Raw genomic sequence first — 18,218 nt, forward strand, 5'->3', positions numbered from 1 at the left:
ATAATCTCAACTTTTGTATATTGGCCGATAATAATCCCAACTTTAAAAATCACTATCAGCGGTCTCAACTTTCAACTATTTTTGTCTGAATAGACCTCCGTTAAAAAATACTTAGCGCCTTTAAGTTTTTTTCCGTGTTTCAACCCGATTTTTAAGGCTTTTGATCGGAAGAACGATACGATTCGACTAATTAATGTAAAACTTATTACGAAACAGTGGACATTTCTGTTTCTCTTGAAATGTCAACAATATTTATGTTTATATTTTTATCTTATTTTCTTATTTGCATTTATCCATATTATCTTAGTTGGATAAATACTAAATACTATCTATAGACATGAGTCTGAATCTGTCAAAACTAGCAAATTATTCTCAACTCACAACTAATATTACTTTTTTTATCCATAACTACCATATTTAACGGCTTTTTTAACCTACGTTCTATAAATACCCTCATCCCTAACTCCATTTCCAACATCACTTTCCACTCTTAGTAATATAACACATGATTCCTATGGCTTCCAAACCTGAAGAAGACCAATCCGGTGCCGGAAAAGTAAGTTTCGCTGAGCCGAGGAGCTTCTCGATGGCATTCAAGTCCGATTTGAAGGAAACTTTATTCCCTGACGATCCTTTTCATGACTTCACTGGCAAGACATTGCCCGTGAAGGCAAAAAAAGCGATACAGTATTTTGTTCCCATATGTCAATGGCTTCCGGATTACAACCGGAAACTGTTTATGTATGATCTTTTGGCTGGAGTCACGATTGCTAGCCTTGCGATTCCTCAAGGCATTAGCTACGCAAAGCTCGCTAATATTCCCCCGATTATCGGTTTATGTAAGCTCTTTGATCCACATTGTTTGATAATCCAAAATTCAAATTGCATCGTTTTAAAATTCGAAATTCTACCTCTTTTTTATGTCTGGATAGGGGTAGGGGTGTGCATGGGTCGGCTTAGATCGGTTTTGAGCTAAAACCAAACTAAAATGTGAAATTTCGGATTTTGAGTTTTTGAAAACCATTCGGTTTCGGTTTTACCAGTTGAGCTTGAAATTTTTGGGCCGAAAAAAAAAGTGGGCCAAAATAATGAATTTGTACCAAAATCATATTGTTAATTAATAAGTAATTGATTACGGTACTGTACCTTTGAGCTAAAATATTTAGGTTACATATTTATTAAAATCTAAACTACTTACGATTAAAAATAAAAAAAGAAATCTAAAATTTCAGTTGGATTTTTCGGTATATATTACATGCAAAACAACCCGTTGGTTTTTGTTTCGACTCGTTTTTTTCAGCTTTTTCGGTTTCAGATTAGTTTTTGGGTTTCATGCACAATTTTCCATTGCATCATTTTTTTATCAATGAAGCATTTACTTGTAGATTCCAGCTTTGTTCCGCCTTTGATCTACGCTATCTTTGGTAACTCAAAACATTTAGCAGTCGGAACGGTAGCTTCAAGCTCATTGATTATAGCCGACGCCATTGAAAAGAAAGTGCACGAAGCCGATGATCCACAGCTCTATCTTAACCTAATATTCACGGCGACACTCATTTCCGGTGTCATTCAGTTGGTTCTTGGTGTTTTCCGGTACTGAGTTCGCATTGCCAAAAAAAAAAAATCTGTTAGGTGTTTTGTAACTAACCAATTAATTTTTATTTCTTTTTATATATTTGAATGTAAACAGATTGGGAATTTTGGTGGATTTTTTGTCACATTCTACAATCACTGGCTTCATGGGAGGGACTGCAACAATAATATGCTTGCAACAATTAAAAGGCATTTTTGGTTTGAAGCATTTTACTACACATACTGATGTTGTGTCTGTTACAGCCGCGATTTTTAAGTATAAACATGAGGTATAATACCCTGTCACGTATTTAATATACTAACTAGACAAATAAATAAACGGAAAGCGACTGCCCCACAAGTGCTCCTTGACATTCTAGTATAAGTGTGCATAAAACCGAAATAATCGAGCCCAATGAAAAATCTACAGTTTAGTTTGGTTTTATGTTTTTTCAAAAACCGATTTTTCAGCTCGGATTCGGTTTTGCACTTTTGCTATGAACCAAAACTGAAAAACTAAACTGATTGGAGCCACCTAACTAAAAAGAACGATTTTGAGTAATTTATAAGAAATTAATAAATGATCACCTCAAAATTTTAAGATCCAAATGTGTAAAAAAAACTAAAAATTAATTAATCATTAATTAACAAAAAGAAAAGAAAAAATTAGGCCCAAGTTCATTATTTGAAACATTTTTTTCAAACTTAAATTTCCAAACCCAAATGATAAAATTAAAAAATAAAAAATAAAATTGAACCGAACCGAACCGAACCCATTTTTTTTTTCTCTGGTATGTTTTTCTGCATAGTGAAATTACTTTTGGTATGTATTTTTCCTCTAGAAAACAAGTTATAAAATTTGTTTGTTTGGTTTGACAGATAAGATGGGAATGCACACTTGTTGGTGTAATCTTTTTAATCTTTCTACAACTCTCAAAGAAGGTGGTAAGTAACACTCAAACACGTCACGGATTCTTGTCGCAAAATCGCTTACACATTTGCAACAAATTTAAATGATATGTTATTACTTATTAATACACGAATGCGAAATGGTTATTCAGAAACAAAGAAAACCGAAGCTATTCTGGGTGTCGGCGATAGCTCCAATGGTGGCCGTCGCAGTTGGATGCTTCTTTGCGTTTGTAGCAAACGCAGAGAAATATGGCATCACAATAGTAAGTTTTTATTCGCTGTCCCTATTAGTTCTAACATTTAAAATAAAATAGAAAACAATTATTTGACCAATGTTAACTAACTTAATTTGGAATATTCAGGTGGGGCCCTTGAAAAAAGGAATTAATCCTCCATCTATTAAAAATTTGAATTTTGATCCCAAATATATATCAGCACCTATTGAAGCAGGAGTCATTACAGCCTTGATTGCTCTTGCTGTAAGTACATCATTCTTTTTATTAAAGTTGTTTATAAATTTTAATGGTATATTTTTATTTTAATATACTAAAAATGAAAAGCAGTGATTACATCGAAACAGAAGGCAAACAGGCAACAAGTTGTACCACTACCCCTTTTATAAATATAAAAGAAAAATAAAAATAAAATAAAAACATTCTAGTTTCAATAACGTATTACTCTTTCAAAACATGATTTTTTTATTAATTTAAAGATAATTTAAGGTTAATATTGCAGGAAGGAATAGCAATTGGAAGAAGCTTTGCATTGATGGTAAATCAGCAAATTGATGGTAATAAGGAGATGGTTGCTTTTGGTCTCATGAACATTGTTGGATCTTTAACCTCTTGCTACTTAACTACAGGTTCTTACTTTATTTTCTATTATTATTTTTTTATTTTTTCATAAAACACAAATGATTTTCTTGCTACTTAAAATCCCTTTATTTGATTCACTATGCAGGGCCGTTTTCAAAAACCGCAGTGAATTACAACGCAGGGTGTAAATCCCAAATGGCAAATGTAGTGATGTCAGTATGCATGATGTTAACATTGTTCTTCTTGGCACCTCTTTTTAGTTACACTCCTCTTGTTGCTCTTTCGGCCATTATTATGTCAGCAATGCTTGGTCTCATCGAGTATGACAAAGCTCACCATCTTTTCAAAACCGATAAATTTGATTTCTTGATTTGCATGGCGGCTTTCCTTGGTGTCGCATTCATTAGCATGGATGTTGGTCTCATGTTATCGGTATTGTTTGTTCTAATAATCATTCAACTAGCTATTTCAATTTTATGTGTTACATGTGTTAATAAATGAAAACTTTTGGTCTTTTGTAAATTTAGGTGGGATTAGCTTTGATTAGAGCACTTTTGTATGTAGCTAGACCGGCAAGTTCTAAGCTAGGTAACATAAGAGATATGGGTTTGTATCGCGATGTAGAGCAATATCCTGGTGCCATAAACATTCCCAAAACACTAATTTTGCAACTTGGTTCTCCAATTTACTTTGCAAATTCTGGTTACATTAGAGAAAGGTATAAATACTATAAAATCTTGATTTTCATTTTGTTGCATGGTGTAAATTTTTGAAAGTTGACATGATTTTTGGGATCTTTTGAAGGGTTTTGAGATGGGTTAGAGATGAAAAGGCTAGTAAAGATTCTCAAGGAGATGATGTTGAGTATGTTTTGTTAGATTTAGGAGGTAAGTTTCTAAGGTTTTTGATTAAATGATGTTATTAGCATGTGTTTTCAAAAGAGTTTTTATCTTAAATTTTATCAACCAATCCAATGTTTTACATTTTATTATCAATTAAATCTTTAAAGAATCCAACGTTTAATAAACTCGTTGTTTTCTATATGTGTCTAACTTTACCCATGTTTAGCATGCTCACACTTGATATGCTAATTTATTCAGGCGTTACATCTATTGACATAACCGGTGTCGAAACGCTAGTTGAAATTCGTAGATCTTTAGAAGCTCAAGAAATCAAGGTAATTAACAAATCTCAAGTCATGATATATATTCATGGAATTTCACTTAATATTAACCAAGTTTCTTTAGTATTCATCAAAGTTACTCATTTACCTTTTTTTTCTAACTACAAAATTCACGCAAGTTTCAAAATTATTCGGTTATTGTAAAATTTTCATATATGCTAAATTAAGTGATCGAATTATAAAATATATGAAACTTTGCAAATATTTAATGAGATAACTATGGAAAAAAAAAGAAACTAGGTAATAACAAACTTTATAATTGTTTATTTTATGTCATTCAGTTTTAGAAAACTGCATGAAATTTTACTAACAATGGAACATTAATGAAACTTGAGTGGTTTTATAGCTAGAAAAGTATAATGGATTTTATTTTAAATGTATTGAAACTTGATTATAATTGTATTTCTATATATAGGTTGTCATAGTAAATCCGAGACTCGAGGTTATGGAGAAGTTGATTGTCACCAATTTTATTGACAAAATTGGAAAAGAACGAGTTTTTCTATCCGTCAAAGATGCAATTGACGGGTGTAAATTTTCACTTAGTCACGAATAACATTGACTATAAAAGGAATTGAGTTTTCTAGCACTGCGGGAATTAGGTGGAAGACGAAGAAGAGGAATTTGTTATCTTTGTTATTAGTTGTAAATCCATGATTTCTTGTTGCCATATAAAAGTTTGTATGAAAAAAAATAAAGTAATCTTTTTTTTTTAAATATAATTGTTGATAGATTAGATTAAATGTATTGAATCTTATTTATTTATTTATTTACTTATTTATTTTTGTATAGTACTATTTATTATGGATTCTAGAAATTTTCGCGACAAAAATATGAATTGTAAAACTAACATATAGCATACCACATATATTCTGTATTTCTTTCTGTAATTACATAAAAATATCATTGTTTAAACCTTTTATATTAGATCAAGTTGTTGAACTATTTCAAACCGATTCTGGCTTCCAAGTAGAAGATAATGAATCGGTTTCAAACCGGTTTAGTTCACTTCTAAACGATTTCAACAAGGTGGTTCCTGACCCGATTACAAACTGGCAGTTCAATTCGGTTTATAACCGGTTCTTACCAAACCAGTTTCAATACACAAGAAAAATATTTAATCTTACCGATGAACAAGGCCCAAACGCTTAGAGATTTGAAGAAAAACATTGTTTAAAGGCCCAATGGGCTACGATCAAATATTCATACGATAGTGTATCAAAAATACATTTATGAAAAAACCCATAAGCAAACAAACACTTACCAATTACCACACATATAATAAGTTTAATTAAATATTAAATATAATTAATATAGACATTTCATGGTGAAAAAGAAAAATATTCACAACAACAATCAAATAGCAGTCGACGGTATGGTTTCTCGAATATACGCCGAAACCAAACTCTGAATTAGAAAGTGCGGTGTCCTAAACAAAAAAATAAAGTCGTCGTTTTAAGAAAATAATTTAATTCAAAATAAATAAAATAATATTTCCAAACTCTAACAAAGCATGTGAAGTATATAATAAGTTAAAGAATATTAAAATAGGTCAAAGGCACCCGCTATGACTATTTTAATAATTGGCAACTAGTGGTGATAGTTATGTGTCGTCATCGGGTGGCGTTGTTGATAGCGGTGGTGGAGAGATGACTATGTTGTCAATGGCGTGGTGGGCGGTGCCTATGGTGGCGATGGCGGTGGCGCCAACAATATTAAGTAGATAGTGAAGACCAACAACAATCATGAATTGTGTTAATGCATAGGTACGTTTTTAAGTTGACATATATTAAATTACTGAGATGTTATGTAATTTTAGTTGAACTAAAATATTCTATATGCATTTTTCTTTTATTTCCAAATACACACCTAAATAATATTTAAAAAAATTATTTGTTGACCTCAAGTTACACCGACACAAAAACGATATTTGTTGACCTCCTATGACCCAACATTCTTCTTATCATACTAAACAATCTTGTTAAATTTCCAACCGACTCACAAGTAAATAAAAATAATTGTATAAATATATTATATGTAATAATAATTTCTATAATTGATTAAACACCGATATGTTACCCCCCCATAGTCACACCACACGAAACCCAAAATAGCATGCTCGAAACCGAAAAATCATAAAAATAAAATAAAATAAAACGAATTAGAAACCGTCGGTTCAATTTTGATTTTTAGTAAAAACCGAAATATCTGTTTTGGTTCAGTTTTGTGTTTTGTGAAAAACTGAACCGAAAAAGCCAATTTGTTGGATTACTTTTTAGTTGAATCATTTATGTTTTATAAACTTGGATATTTGTTTTAACTTCACGTTAATCGATTATGTTTTGTAGATTTGGATGAGATTAATCATTTTAAATGTAAGTATATTTTATTAGCTCTTAATATTCTAGGCAAAAATGTATAATATTCTATTAGTTGAGTTTTTTCTTAAAAAATATTTGGCCCACTTTCAAAATATCATTAGTCAGATTTCTTGGGCCAAAAAATTACTAGCCCGATTAGCAAACAAAAAGACCGAATCCCAAACCCGAAACCGAACGGTTTGAAAAATTGAAAAACCGAAACTTTGGTTTTCGGTTCGGTTTTAGCCAAAAACCGCACCAAATCGTACCACACCCCCTAATTTGGTGTGATGGTAAAGGTGGTTCAGTATTAAAGTGGAGGTCAGGTGTTCGATCTCCTTTAGAGTGGTTGTAATTTGTAAATAATATTTAGTTGTTAAAAGAATCAAACACCAATATGTGTCGGTGGTTTAAGGAAGTCAACCGTGATTCTCGTGAGTCTCTAGTCACAATAAAGCGACCCAAATAGTTGCGGACACTATGGGTATGTTTGGTTGGAGGTAATGGAATGAGTGGGAATGGAATGGACAAGGGAATGAAATGGATCATTACCATTCCATTTCCTTGTTTGGTTAACTTATAGGAATGAAATCAATTATTCATTTTTATTGTTTGGTATCCAAAAAAAATTGTAGAAATGAAATAGAAACAATAAAAGCACTCATATCTCAAAATACTTTTTAACCGAAAAAAAAAACTTACAATGGCGACAGTGGTAACTCCGGTGACGAAAATGGTGGTGGTGGCGGCGGTGGTGTCGATGGTAGTGGTGGTGGTGGTTGTTAGGTGGTGTTGGTGTTGAGAAAGTAGGGTGAAGGAGGAATGGAATGAAAAAAAGAAGAGGGGTGGGAAGGAATGGTTTTGATGGAACGGGATTCCATGTGTAATGGATGATTTCATTCCATTGAGCAACCAAACACCACATTTTTCATTCCCACATAATGAATCATTCCATTCCTACTGTTATTCCTGCATACCAAACGCTACCTATGATTGGTTTAGTAGGGCCGCTTCACACCTTTCATTCGATACCATCTACTCACTTGTCACCCAATGTTATTTTAATCCACAAATACATCATCCTACTTATACTATTGTCACCCAATTTGAGGCTTGAATGTGTATAATACATGTACAATACGAGTTATGTCCCAAACTGGTCCGGGTTGGTAAAGGCACAGTCAAAACCAGGTTGAAAAAAACCGATTGGGTTTAAAAGTGGTTTGTAGGCAAGAATGTTCAATCCGATAAACCAGTTTGGATCGAGTTGAAACCAGTTTGGGCAAAAAGAAAACGGTTTTTGGCACATATTTTAATGGGTTTGGGTTCAAACTGGTTTGAGGGAATAAGACTACGAACCGGTATGTGAACTAGCAGGTTGGGTCAGGTCCTGGCCGGTTTAAGCCGAACGGGTTTTTTGGTGTAGTGGCCGGGTTATAACCGGGTTGGCGGGCCCAACTTGCACATCAATATTCTTTGATTGCAAGAAACCGGAATCAGGCTTAAAACCGGTTTAGAGGCAAGAATGTTCAGTCCGATAAACCAGTTTGGATCGAGTTGAAACCGGTTTGTGACAGAAAAAAAACCCGTTTTTTGGCATGTATTTCAAATGGGGCTGGGTTCAAACCAGTTTGAGGGAATAAGACTACGAACCGGTATACGAACTAATAGGTTGGGTCAGGACCTAACTGAGTAACTGGTTTGAGACAAACTGGTTTTTTTTGTGCAGCCGGTCAGGTTATAAACCGGGTTGGCAGGCCCCAACCGTTTATTTTTGCATTTCTATTTGAGTATAACTCCATCAATTCCAAGTTGCTGAGCCCACGAACTAATCAGCCCACAGATGTATTCAAATCCAAGCCCACTCAATTACAAAGCATTTATTATTAGCACAATTATTAACTTAACTTAGTCAGGTTATCCTTCAAAAGGGAATAAAAATAATAACAATGAGGAAGATTTGTAGTCATAAAAAAAAAACTCTAGAAAAAGTAATAAAAAAAATCACAACTCAAATTTTAATACAAAAATGAAAAATGTAAAAACACAAAAGTATTTCAACCGTCTTCCACGTTAAAAAAAAGACACAATGTTGAGGAAAAAAGATTATTTTGTTTATCATTGTGTTTTGTGTTTATTTCGTCATTGATTGTGTATTTTTCTTTAACATTGTGTCTTTTTTCTTAATATTGTGTTATATTACTCAACATTGTGTTATGTTTTGTTCGGCCTTTTATTATATTTTGCGATATATTGTGTCTTTTATTATTTATCGTTGTGGTGTTTATTCATTTTCGGCATTGTGTATTTTCATCGTTTTTTTTAGCGGGAGTGACGGGGGAAACATTTTAGTTTTTTTAATATTTTTCGTTTTTTATTGATATATTGAGTTACGATTGAGGTTTTTTATGTCCCTATAAATCTTTCTCACATTTATCATTTTTGTTTCCCTTTGCGTTTTAACTTTAGCCTAACTTAATAATCACAACATGTTATTTTTATCTAATTGAAAATAAGATTTACATTTCAACAATAAGTCAGTTCTTTTATAAAACCATAACTGAACAGGCTGGCTGGTGAAATACATTATAATTTAATAATCATTATACCTATACTTTATGTATATGGATTTGTTGCAACTGTTCTGTTTGGCTTCCTTTTACACGGATATGCTCCGATTCCATTATTATGTCTGATTCTTTTTAACTAAATTAATGCCTAGTCAATCACGGCTCGGTTAATCGTTTCTTTTTTCTTTTTTTTTAGTTAAGAACCAAAATTAAATTTAGGCTTAAGTTTTTACTTTGAAATACATTATATGGATGCATAACTACATGAAACGAACGCATGAATACATGAAGCGAATATATAAATAGTTAAATACATAAAATAGTAGTATAAAACATGAAATACGAAAATAGGGGTATAAAAGCTAGAAATATATGTAAATATGAATGGTTCGGTTTAGTTTAGTTAACCAAGGGAACAAAAAATAACCAGTTCCAGTTAGTTTGGTTGTCAGTTAATTTCAGTTCAGGTTTTTTAGTTTTCGATTCGATTAACGATTTGATTATTGCTCACGTCTATTACTATCATGTTTAGTAATTCATTTATAAACCTGCATGCTATCAGGTATATCTGAATGTGAAACTTTTATTGTTTTATTAAACAAACCTGATTTGCACTCATTTTCTTGCAAGTTTAATATAATATACATGTCCGAAATTCATAGCTATTGGATTTTATGCTATAATATATCAAATACTATCTTATTATACTTAGATTAGAACAACATGTATAAACAATTAAAATACTAAAATACACCTGAAGTATAGACACATGCACTTGCAACACTCAACTAGTACATAAATATTTCGTTTGAAAGAATTATATAAATAGTACTTGTGGTATCTTTGTGTTTCGATTTTAATCTTTAAGTTTAAAAAGTCATGTGTTTGGTCCTCATGGTAGCTCATAATGTTCACTTTACTAACATTGAAAACTCGGTTAGTTTTTATGAAATAACTAATTTACCATTTTCCTAGTAAAAATAAATTAAACTCTAAATATAAAAAAAAAATGCCTACCCCCATTTTTTCACGTGCTCTCCAAACGCATCCTTTCTCCAACGTCTTGGATTTCTTTACCGCGAGTAGACAGTCACAATCTCTGTTTTCTCCTTTAAAACAACAATTATCTTGTGTTTTGAAACATATAATCAATTATGATACGAAAACAATTCAACATATGGTCTTACCGGTTACCACATGGATTGCATGTGTAACTCTTTCTTTCTTTTTATATTTATCAATATCGCGTGACATCAGTATTCACAACTTGATCCGCCCCCAACACATATGACCACCATATTATTTATTTCAAAATTAAAGAATACATGCATGAACCATTGAACCAACAACTAATTGCATACATACATACATTGTATTTGATAATTATGACAAATTTAAGGAATATTTAAATCATAAAAGAACAAATAAGAAGTAAAAAGAGTTATAGGAGGGGTCCAAAGCAGCTGGCAACAAGGGACGTCTAGACTTTAGAGAGATTTCATCATCAAAAAAATTGTCATTTCTTATTTTAGGTATCTCACTGACGCCTCAATCTTCATACCATCCTACTTATCCACCAAAAATCCCTATAAATTTCACAAAGTAGTTAAAGTTTTTGGAGTTTTATGATGATAAATATTTTAATAACCAGACAAACTATTGAACCAACTCATTAAAGGGCATTTGGATCCCCTCACTTATTGGTTTAGTGGATGATAGCTTAGGTTTTTCAGCGGAGACTTAAGTTTGATCTCACTAGTGTTACTTTGGGTGAATATTAGCAATGAAGTATTTGAGTTAGCCCTTGTGAGGTTGTCAGTTACTTTGGGTGATATTAGCAATGAAGGATTTGAGTTAGGTCTTGCGAGGTTGTCAGTTCGAATCCCGAGCCCACCGTATGTTACGCCGGAGACTTCTAATCTTGTGATGGCACAACGACAGTCAAGGGAAACCGGCGGGATGGTTTTCCGTGGAAACGCCCAGGTCAAACTCTGAAGCCAGCGTGGACTCGGTTAAGACTAGGGTGCAAATGAGCTGAGCTGCTCGCGAGCTACTTGAGATCGGCTCGTTAAAAAGCTCGGTCGAGCCGAGCTTAATCGAGCCCGAGCCTGGGCTCAAGCATAAAAATAAGCTCGTTTAATAAACGAGCCCGAGCCCGAGCTTCACTTATCGAGCTCGAGCCGGCTCGCGAGCCCAAACGAGCCTGCCATTTATATAATTTTTTTAAATATATATTTAATAATTATTAATTAATACATATGATTTTATGAAAAAATAAATAAAAATAACTAAATAATATATATTATTTTATACATAAAATATAATAGAAAAAATTATGTAAAATTAATTATAATTATATAAAAAATAAATGATCAATAGTAAACGAGTCGAGCCCGAGCTGAGCTCGAGCTTCAAAATCCACTCACGAGCCGAGCTCGAGCTTTGAAGATAGAGCTTAAAAAGAACCGAGCTCGAGCTCGAGCTCTGTGTAAGTTAAACGAGCCGAGCTCGAGCTCGAGCTCGGCTCGGCTCGTTTGCACCCCTAGTTAAGACAACATAGTCTATCATGGTTAAGGCAACGTGGCTCTCCAAATTGGAGAGTGTGATGCCCCAAACACAAAAAAGAAAAGTCGTCGTTCTAAAAAAACAAATCAAAGGGCATTTGACCCAACAGTATTTGGTAAGATTGTGCATGGTTTGGTTTGGTTTGGTTTGGTTCGGCTTATTCAGTTAATTTATCGGTTTTCGGTTAATACCGAACACAAATTTGGATAAAAACTTTACTTATAAATACATAAATTGATGCATAAATACATAAATGAATATATAATTACATAAAATGAAAATATAAATACATGGAATTGAGGCATAAATACACGAAAATGGTGGTATAAAACATGAAATGGAGGTATAAAAGCTAACAACATATGAATATATGAAAGTTCCGGTTCGATTAATTTCAGTTAACAGAGTGTATAAAAAATAGCCAATAACCAAGCTTTCCTCATCATTTGGTTTTTGTTTCGGTTAATGGTTTATGAGGTGTAATAGGTGCTCCATCCCTTTACAGATCAAGGATTCAAATATTGCCATAGACAGGTTAGAGTGTTAGACAGATTTAGAAGTATAATTTAGTTGTTAAAAAAATCGAACCATGCTATTACAACTAATAAAGTTTGACAGTTCAATCATTCGACTTAATCGCTAAAATTGGTTGGTCGGGATATTAAAACATTTACATTAGTAATGTTTCATGTTGTACGAAATCAAGGTTTTTCTTTCCGAGTCTTTAAAACTAAATTACTTGATAATGCATGATGTGAACACGTAAGAAATTATTAGATATAATGGATTGTTTGGGAAAATATTTAGAGAAGTTTCATAACAGGCCGTTTGGTAACTTTGTGTCAAGTCATTAAAAGGCCGAACCGATTAAGAGGTTTCATAAACTATTAATATGTGTGTTTTAAATAAACCAAACACATTCTGGGTTTACCAATCAGATGTAACCTTCTAATAGAGGCGATTAAGTGGGTATCAAACCGCACCTAAATTTTCTTATGTGCCATATGATCATCAAACACGTTAGTGAGGGTTTTGAGTTTGTATTTGAAAATACTATAGCATAACATGTGGGAATTTATATTCTATAATAAAATGAGTTGAAATTTGGTTAAAACTTAGAAAAGAAAGATAATGACACAATGGCTAGGGGCATGTGCATGGCAATAAGAAAATTGTGGTCAATAATCCTTTGGGCCCACTAATCATATAAACGGATCCGTTACTTTTAAGCTCCTCGTGGTGGGGGCCCACACATCACCACCACCCTTTATCGTATCTCTATCCACTTTTATTTCTCTCCTATGACTTTAGTCTTTAACCCAAGTTTATGTCATGTTTGAAACAACCTTAACGAATTTAAAAATATTATTATTATGTAATAATGTGTTTTAAGTTGTGTTCTTATCAGTAATAAGACTAAGGGGTGTTTTAGTGGGGGCTCCAACCAATAATATTATGACGTGTGGCAGAGAGAGAAACTGGATAAGGGGGTTGTTGGGGCCCCCGTTGGAGCCCTAGCCCCGGTGTGGAGGGGCTCCAGCGAAATTTTTTTTTTTAATTTTTTTATAAATATATTTAAACAACGTATTATTAAAAAAACTCATAAATTATTAAAAAAACACACATTAATAAAAAAAACACATTAATATCTAAAATTCAAATTACAAAAAAAAACATACTAAAAATTAAACAAACAATAATACTTAATAATAACACTAATCTAATACAAGATCATCGGGTCGCCTCGCCCACAAATGTTCAACCAACTCATGTCGAAGATTCCCGTGTATCTCACGGTCTTGATATTTGCTATGTTATGAAGTCTTTGTTGATCACTGATTGTGGACGGTTGTGGCGGAATGTCACCTTGGTAGTTTTGGCAGATAGCTTTGCCCTCGTCTTCTGACGTCATGTTGTGTAGGATCAGACACGTGTAGACGACGTCCATTATCCTCTCCCGAGTCCAATAACGTATCGGGTTCACCAGCACATAATATTGTTTTTTCAGAACTCCAAAAGCTCTTTCGATATCTTTTCTAGCAAACTCTTGCTTCTTCGTAAAATACTTCCGTTTATCGGCGATTGGATCTGTAAAAGCTTGAACTAACAAAGCCCATTCGTTGTAAATACCACCGACCAGATAGTACCCGTACTTGAAGTGTTCTCCATTTGCAACAAAAGATTGAGGTGGTTCAACCCCGTCGATATGGTCGTTGATCAAATGTGACTGATCGATAACATTAAGGTCGTTATTTGACCCAGCAACACCAAAAAAAGCATGCCAAAACCAAAGATCCTGTGACACCGCCGCCTCAAGTATAAGAGTCGGCCCTTCATGATCACCACGGTGGAACTGACCTCGCCAGGCCGTTGGACACATAGCCCATCCAACATGCGTACAATCGATGCTACCTAGCATCCTAGGAAAACCATGTTTTTCTACGTACACCTCATATATGCGTTGGATGTCATACATTGTAGGTTTAAGCAGATATCTCCGAGAGTAAATCGATATGACTCCTACGTATATAAAATAATCTATAAACATATAATATATATTAAAAAATGTAATAAATATTTAATAAAAACTAAAATTAATGTTTTTTACCTTGGCAGAAAAAATGAAGGGATTCACGTTTTCGACATCTGTAAATACTCATCCAAAGCGTCCGACGAGATGCCGTACGCTAATTGACGGATAGCAGCCGTGCATTTTTGAAGAGAGGTAAAACCGGGGAGACCCCTAGCATCCTTCCTTTGTTGAAAAAAGGGATACCGTGCCTCAAAATCACTTGCTATACGCATGAACAATTGTCTGCTCATTCGGAAACGAGTTCGAAAATCCGACTCCTCGTATACCGGTTGAGGGCTAAAATAATGCCTAATCAAAGTATCGTTAGCACCGGATCGATCACGATCACGAGGTGGTGCTCTAACTCTCGGGACTCGAGGTTGATGGGCTTGATTTTGCAAGAGATCCACCACGGTTGCGGTCAAAACTCCCCCTACATGAAGAAGCAAATCATCCTCTTCGGAGGAGTTGGAATCAGACGAGTACCACGACATTTTTTTTGTGTTAATTTTGAGAGGATTTTAGGAGGAAAGGTGTATAATTGTGAAATAAAGTATATTTTATAAAGGTATATATTTATAGTTTAAGAAAATATTTTTTTTTTAATATTTAAGAGCCCAACGGCTCGTTTTCTAAACCCAATGCAAGTTTCTCTCTCTCTTCAGCCGCTAACCAGCTCACGCCTCTCTGTTTTTTTCCGTTAGCACCCCCGTTAGCGCCCCGGTGGTGTGGTGTTAGCGCCTGGGGGCGCGAGCGGAGGGGCTCTAGCGCCCCCGTTGAAGCCCCACACCCCTCAGCCTAATAATGATACATACAGTAAAACCATTAAACCAAACCATGAATATCATTGTTTAAAACAACGATTGACTTAAGTTTGAGCTTAGTTACAGCGGTGACCAAAGTCACAGACCCAATACTACGGGGTGACCATTGTCAATGCCTATAAAATATTCAGACAAAATAACAAAAATTTACCCTACGAAGCGAAAAAATGATAGTGACTAGGGTCAGCTCCCGTCCCTTTTATACTTTGCCCCTGTATCAACCGACTTGCTTTGATTTAGATGTTTCGATTTGATTTTTGGTTTCAACGGTTTATAAACCTCTGTAATACACTTATACGCGGGTGGTAAGATATAATTTTATGTGAATATTAAATATTAATGTCTTAGTAATAATTTTTTGTAATGGTGACTAGATTTTTTTTTTGGAATGACCAACTAAGTAACGCCGGGTACTCCGTACGCGGTCCTCATTGGCTAAAGGTAGCCCGAGCCGGCCACTAGTCCGGACGGACGGAGCCTCTAGCGGTCCACATATTGAGGGATTCTCCAGATAAAACCCGACCCCCATTCCCGCCAAACGACACGACAGCGAGGAGCCAGTAAAACCGGGTGAGATCAGGACTCGAACCCTGGCAAGCCAGGGTCATCCCTCATGTCTCCCATATAAATTGATAATAGTGAGGTTTGAACGCCCTACCTCTCACTAGTAAAGTGAGTGCTAACTAGATGACAAAGGTAGATGGACAAAAACCCACTAACGGGATAATAAAATGCCAAATGTAAGGCACCAATTATTATGTTTAAAGTATGAGTTAAAATAATATAAATGTTTTATAAATCATTTTTATCAAATACATAATGCATATTATGTTATAAGGTGAGTTCCGCTACAAATAAAATTAGCATATTTAGTATGTAAATAAGTAGAATAACTAATATTAATCTACGGTTTTGAACTAAAGTAAACAAATTACAAAAAATGATATAGAGTAATAATAATTAATAATTATTCTATTTCAAAAATTATAGAATAATAATAACTACCCTGGCTCTGTACACTTAGCACGTTAAATCTGTTTGTATTTGATCCTAATGTACATGGTACACTACATACTATTCATAAAATGATTTGTACAAATCGATGTAACATTACTTGTCAAATTAAATATTTACTTCTACATATTTTCCAAATATTTGAAGTAAAAAATGATAACTTAGTGAGTGGTCAAACTAAATATTTACTTCTACATAAAATACGGTAACAAATGGTAAATTTGAGTAAAAATACAAAGCAAAAGTGATTAAAACTTGGTGAGTGGATGAAAAAAGGTGAATGGGTAGATCCATGAAGTGTGGCATGTGGCAATTTATGTTTCAAGTGCTTGGGGATCGTGATTGAGCACATCATTGGTAAATTTTTAAGAATAAACTATCAATATAAAGTAAAAATGATCTTGTTCAATGGTAAAATACGATGAGTTGACTTGTACCTTTGTTTTGAGTATGGGTGTAACGTGTCCAACTTGAACTCGTATAAGTTTGAGCTCAGCTTGTTTTGTATGAGATAAATTGAACTCTTTCGATTAGAGATAGCAATGGGTGGGGTTTGAAACGGGTTTGGGTAACCCCGACCCATATCCGATTATAAATTCTTTGTATCATATGTCAGACTAGGGATGAGCAAATTTGGTACTGGTACCAAAATCGGTACCGATTTGGTACCGTTGGTATCGAATTGGTACCAAAATTTTAAGTTTCGGGATCGGTACGGTATCGGTATTTCCTGAAATTTTACCTTCAATATCGGTACCGTCCCGGTACAGTACCGGTACCGAACCAAATATTTCGGTACTGGTACCTAGAATTTGTAAATTTCGAGACCGGTATTTCGGTATTGGTACCGATCGGTATTGGCATGGTACCGAGCTCATCCCTATGTCAGACATACCTTACATGTTGGGTGTATCCAGCCCAAAAACACGCTAGCTGTCTGTTAGGTAACTAAAAAAAAGATAATGTCGGGTATACATACGGTATTTGTAAATTTAATTTAATAATATGATGTATTTATTACATTAAAAAGTATTATATATTTGTAAATAATATGCTCATTTGAACTTAAAGAAGCAAGGTATATAAAGACCCATGCTCATTTACTAAACGAGCATATCTTAAACACCAGTTGTTTAAACCTTACTCGTTTGAGTTGCTAGCGCGTTGATCTCTAGTAGCATAATAGCAGTTCATCTCATTTACACCGTTGATGTCACATTTTATCACAAGTAAATCTACCTATTCTAATAAAGTAAAATAAATGTGGACACTTGTCATGTTTTGGTTAATTCTCATAATTTTTTCCCTCCAAAACTAATATACCCTAATATATGTAATAAATCAATAATTTTTCACTTTTCTTTTACACTATATTTATATTATATCTATGTATTTTTATAAATATAATTATTAACATACTATTTTATTATATATTCAAAATACTTGGTGAATTCCAAAAATCAACAACAAATCATGTTTCTCAAATGAAAATTGTTTCGGGTTTTTTTGTGGAACTTAAATTTGATTTTATGGGTCAAAAGTTGGTAAATAGATTGTTTGGTACAACTTAACCACATTTTGATCAAAATTTGTTAAGGTCAAAAATGAAAATTTTGAGTTTTTTTAAAAGTTTGAGAATGCAAAATAGATTTATCGTCAAATTTGTTATGGGTTCAAAGTGTTGACTTTAAAATGTCAAAAGTATGAAAGTTAAAATTTTAAACATGATTCGGGTTTCAAATTTATTTTTAAGGGCATTTTTTGAAATAATCAAAATGTGGATTTGGCAAACTGACTATTTTCCCCTAAACTATTAAAATTTAAGAAAACA

The 18,218-nt window shown here is 33.7% G+C and overlaps 1 protein-coding gene across 1 annotated transcript; it reads left to right on the plus strand.

The window, feature by feature from the left end:
- The first annotated feature begins 325 nt into the window (after window positions 1-325).
- On the plus strand, window positions 326-5,143 carry LOC143548956 (putative sulfate transporter 3.5). Its single transcript, XM_077039989.1, has 12 exons — window positions 326-839; window positions 1,386-1,593; window positions 1,691-1,862; window positions 2,452-2,517; window positions 2,634-2,747; window positions 2,847-2,963; window positions 3,220-3,346; window positions 3,445-3,731; window positions 3,827-4,017; window positions 4,104-4,186; window positions 4,400-4,476; window positions 4,898-5,143. Exons 1-12 carry the CDS (start codon window positions 506-508, stop codon window positions 5,036-5,038), a joined length of 1,917 nt encoding a protein of 638 aa, XP_076896104.1. The 5' UTR covers window positions 326-505; the 3' UTR covers window positions 5,039-5,143.
- Window positions 5,144-18,218: the final 13,075 nt, after the last annotated feature.

Source organism: Bidens hawaiensis, unplaced genomic scaffold (assembly GCF_021521415.1).
Source record: "Bidens hawaiensis isolate Kalapana, Puna unplaced genomic scaffold, B.hawaiensis_p1.1 tig00015320_1, whole genome shotgun sequence".
NCBI classification, from domain to species: Eukaryota; Viridiplantae; Streptophyta; class Magnoliopsida; order Asterales; family Asteraceae; genus Bidens; species Bidens hawaiensis.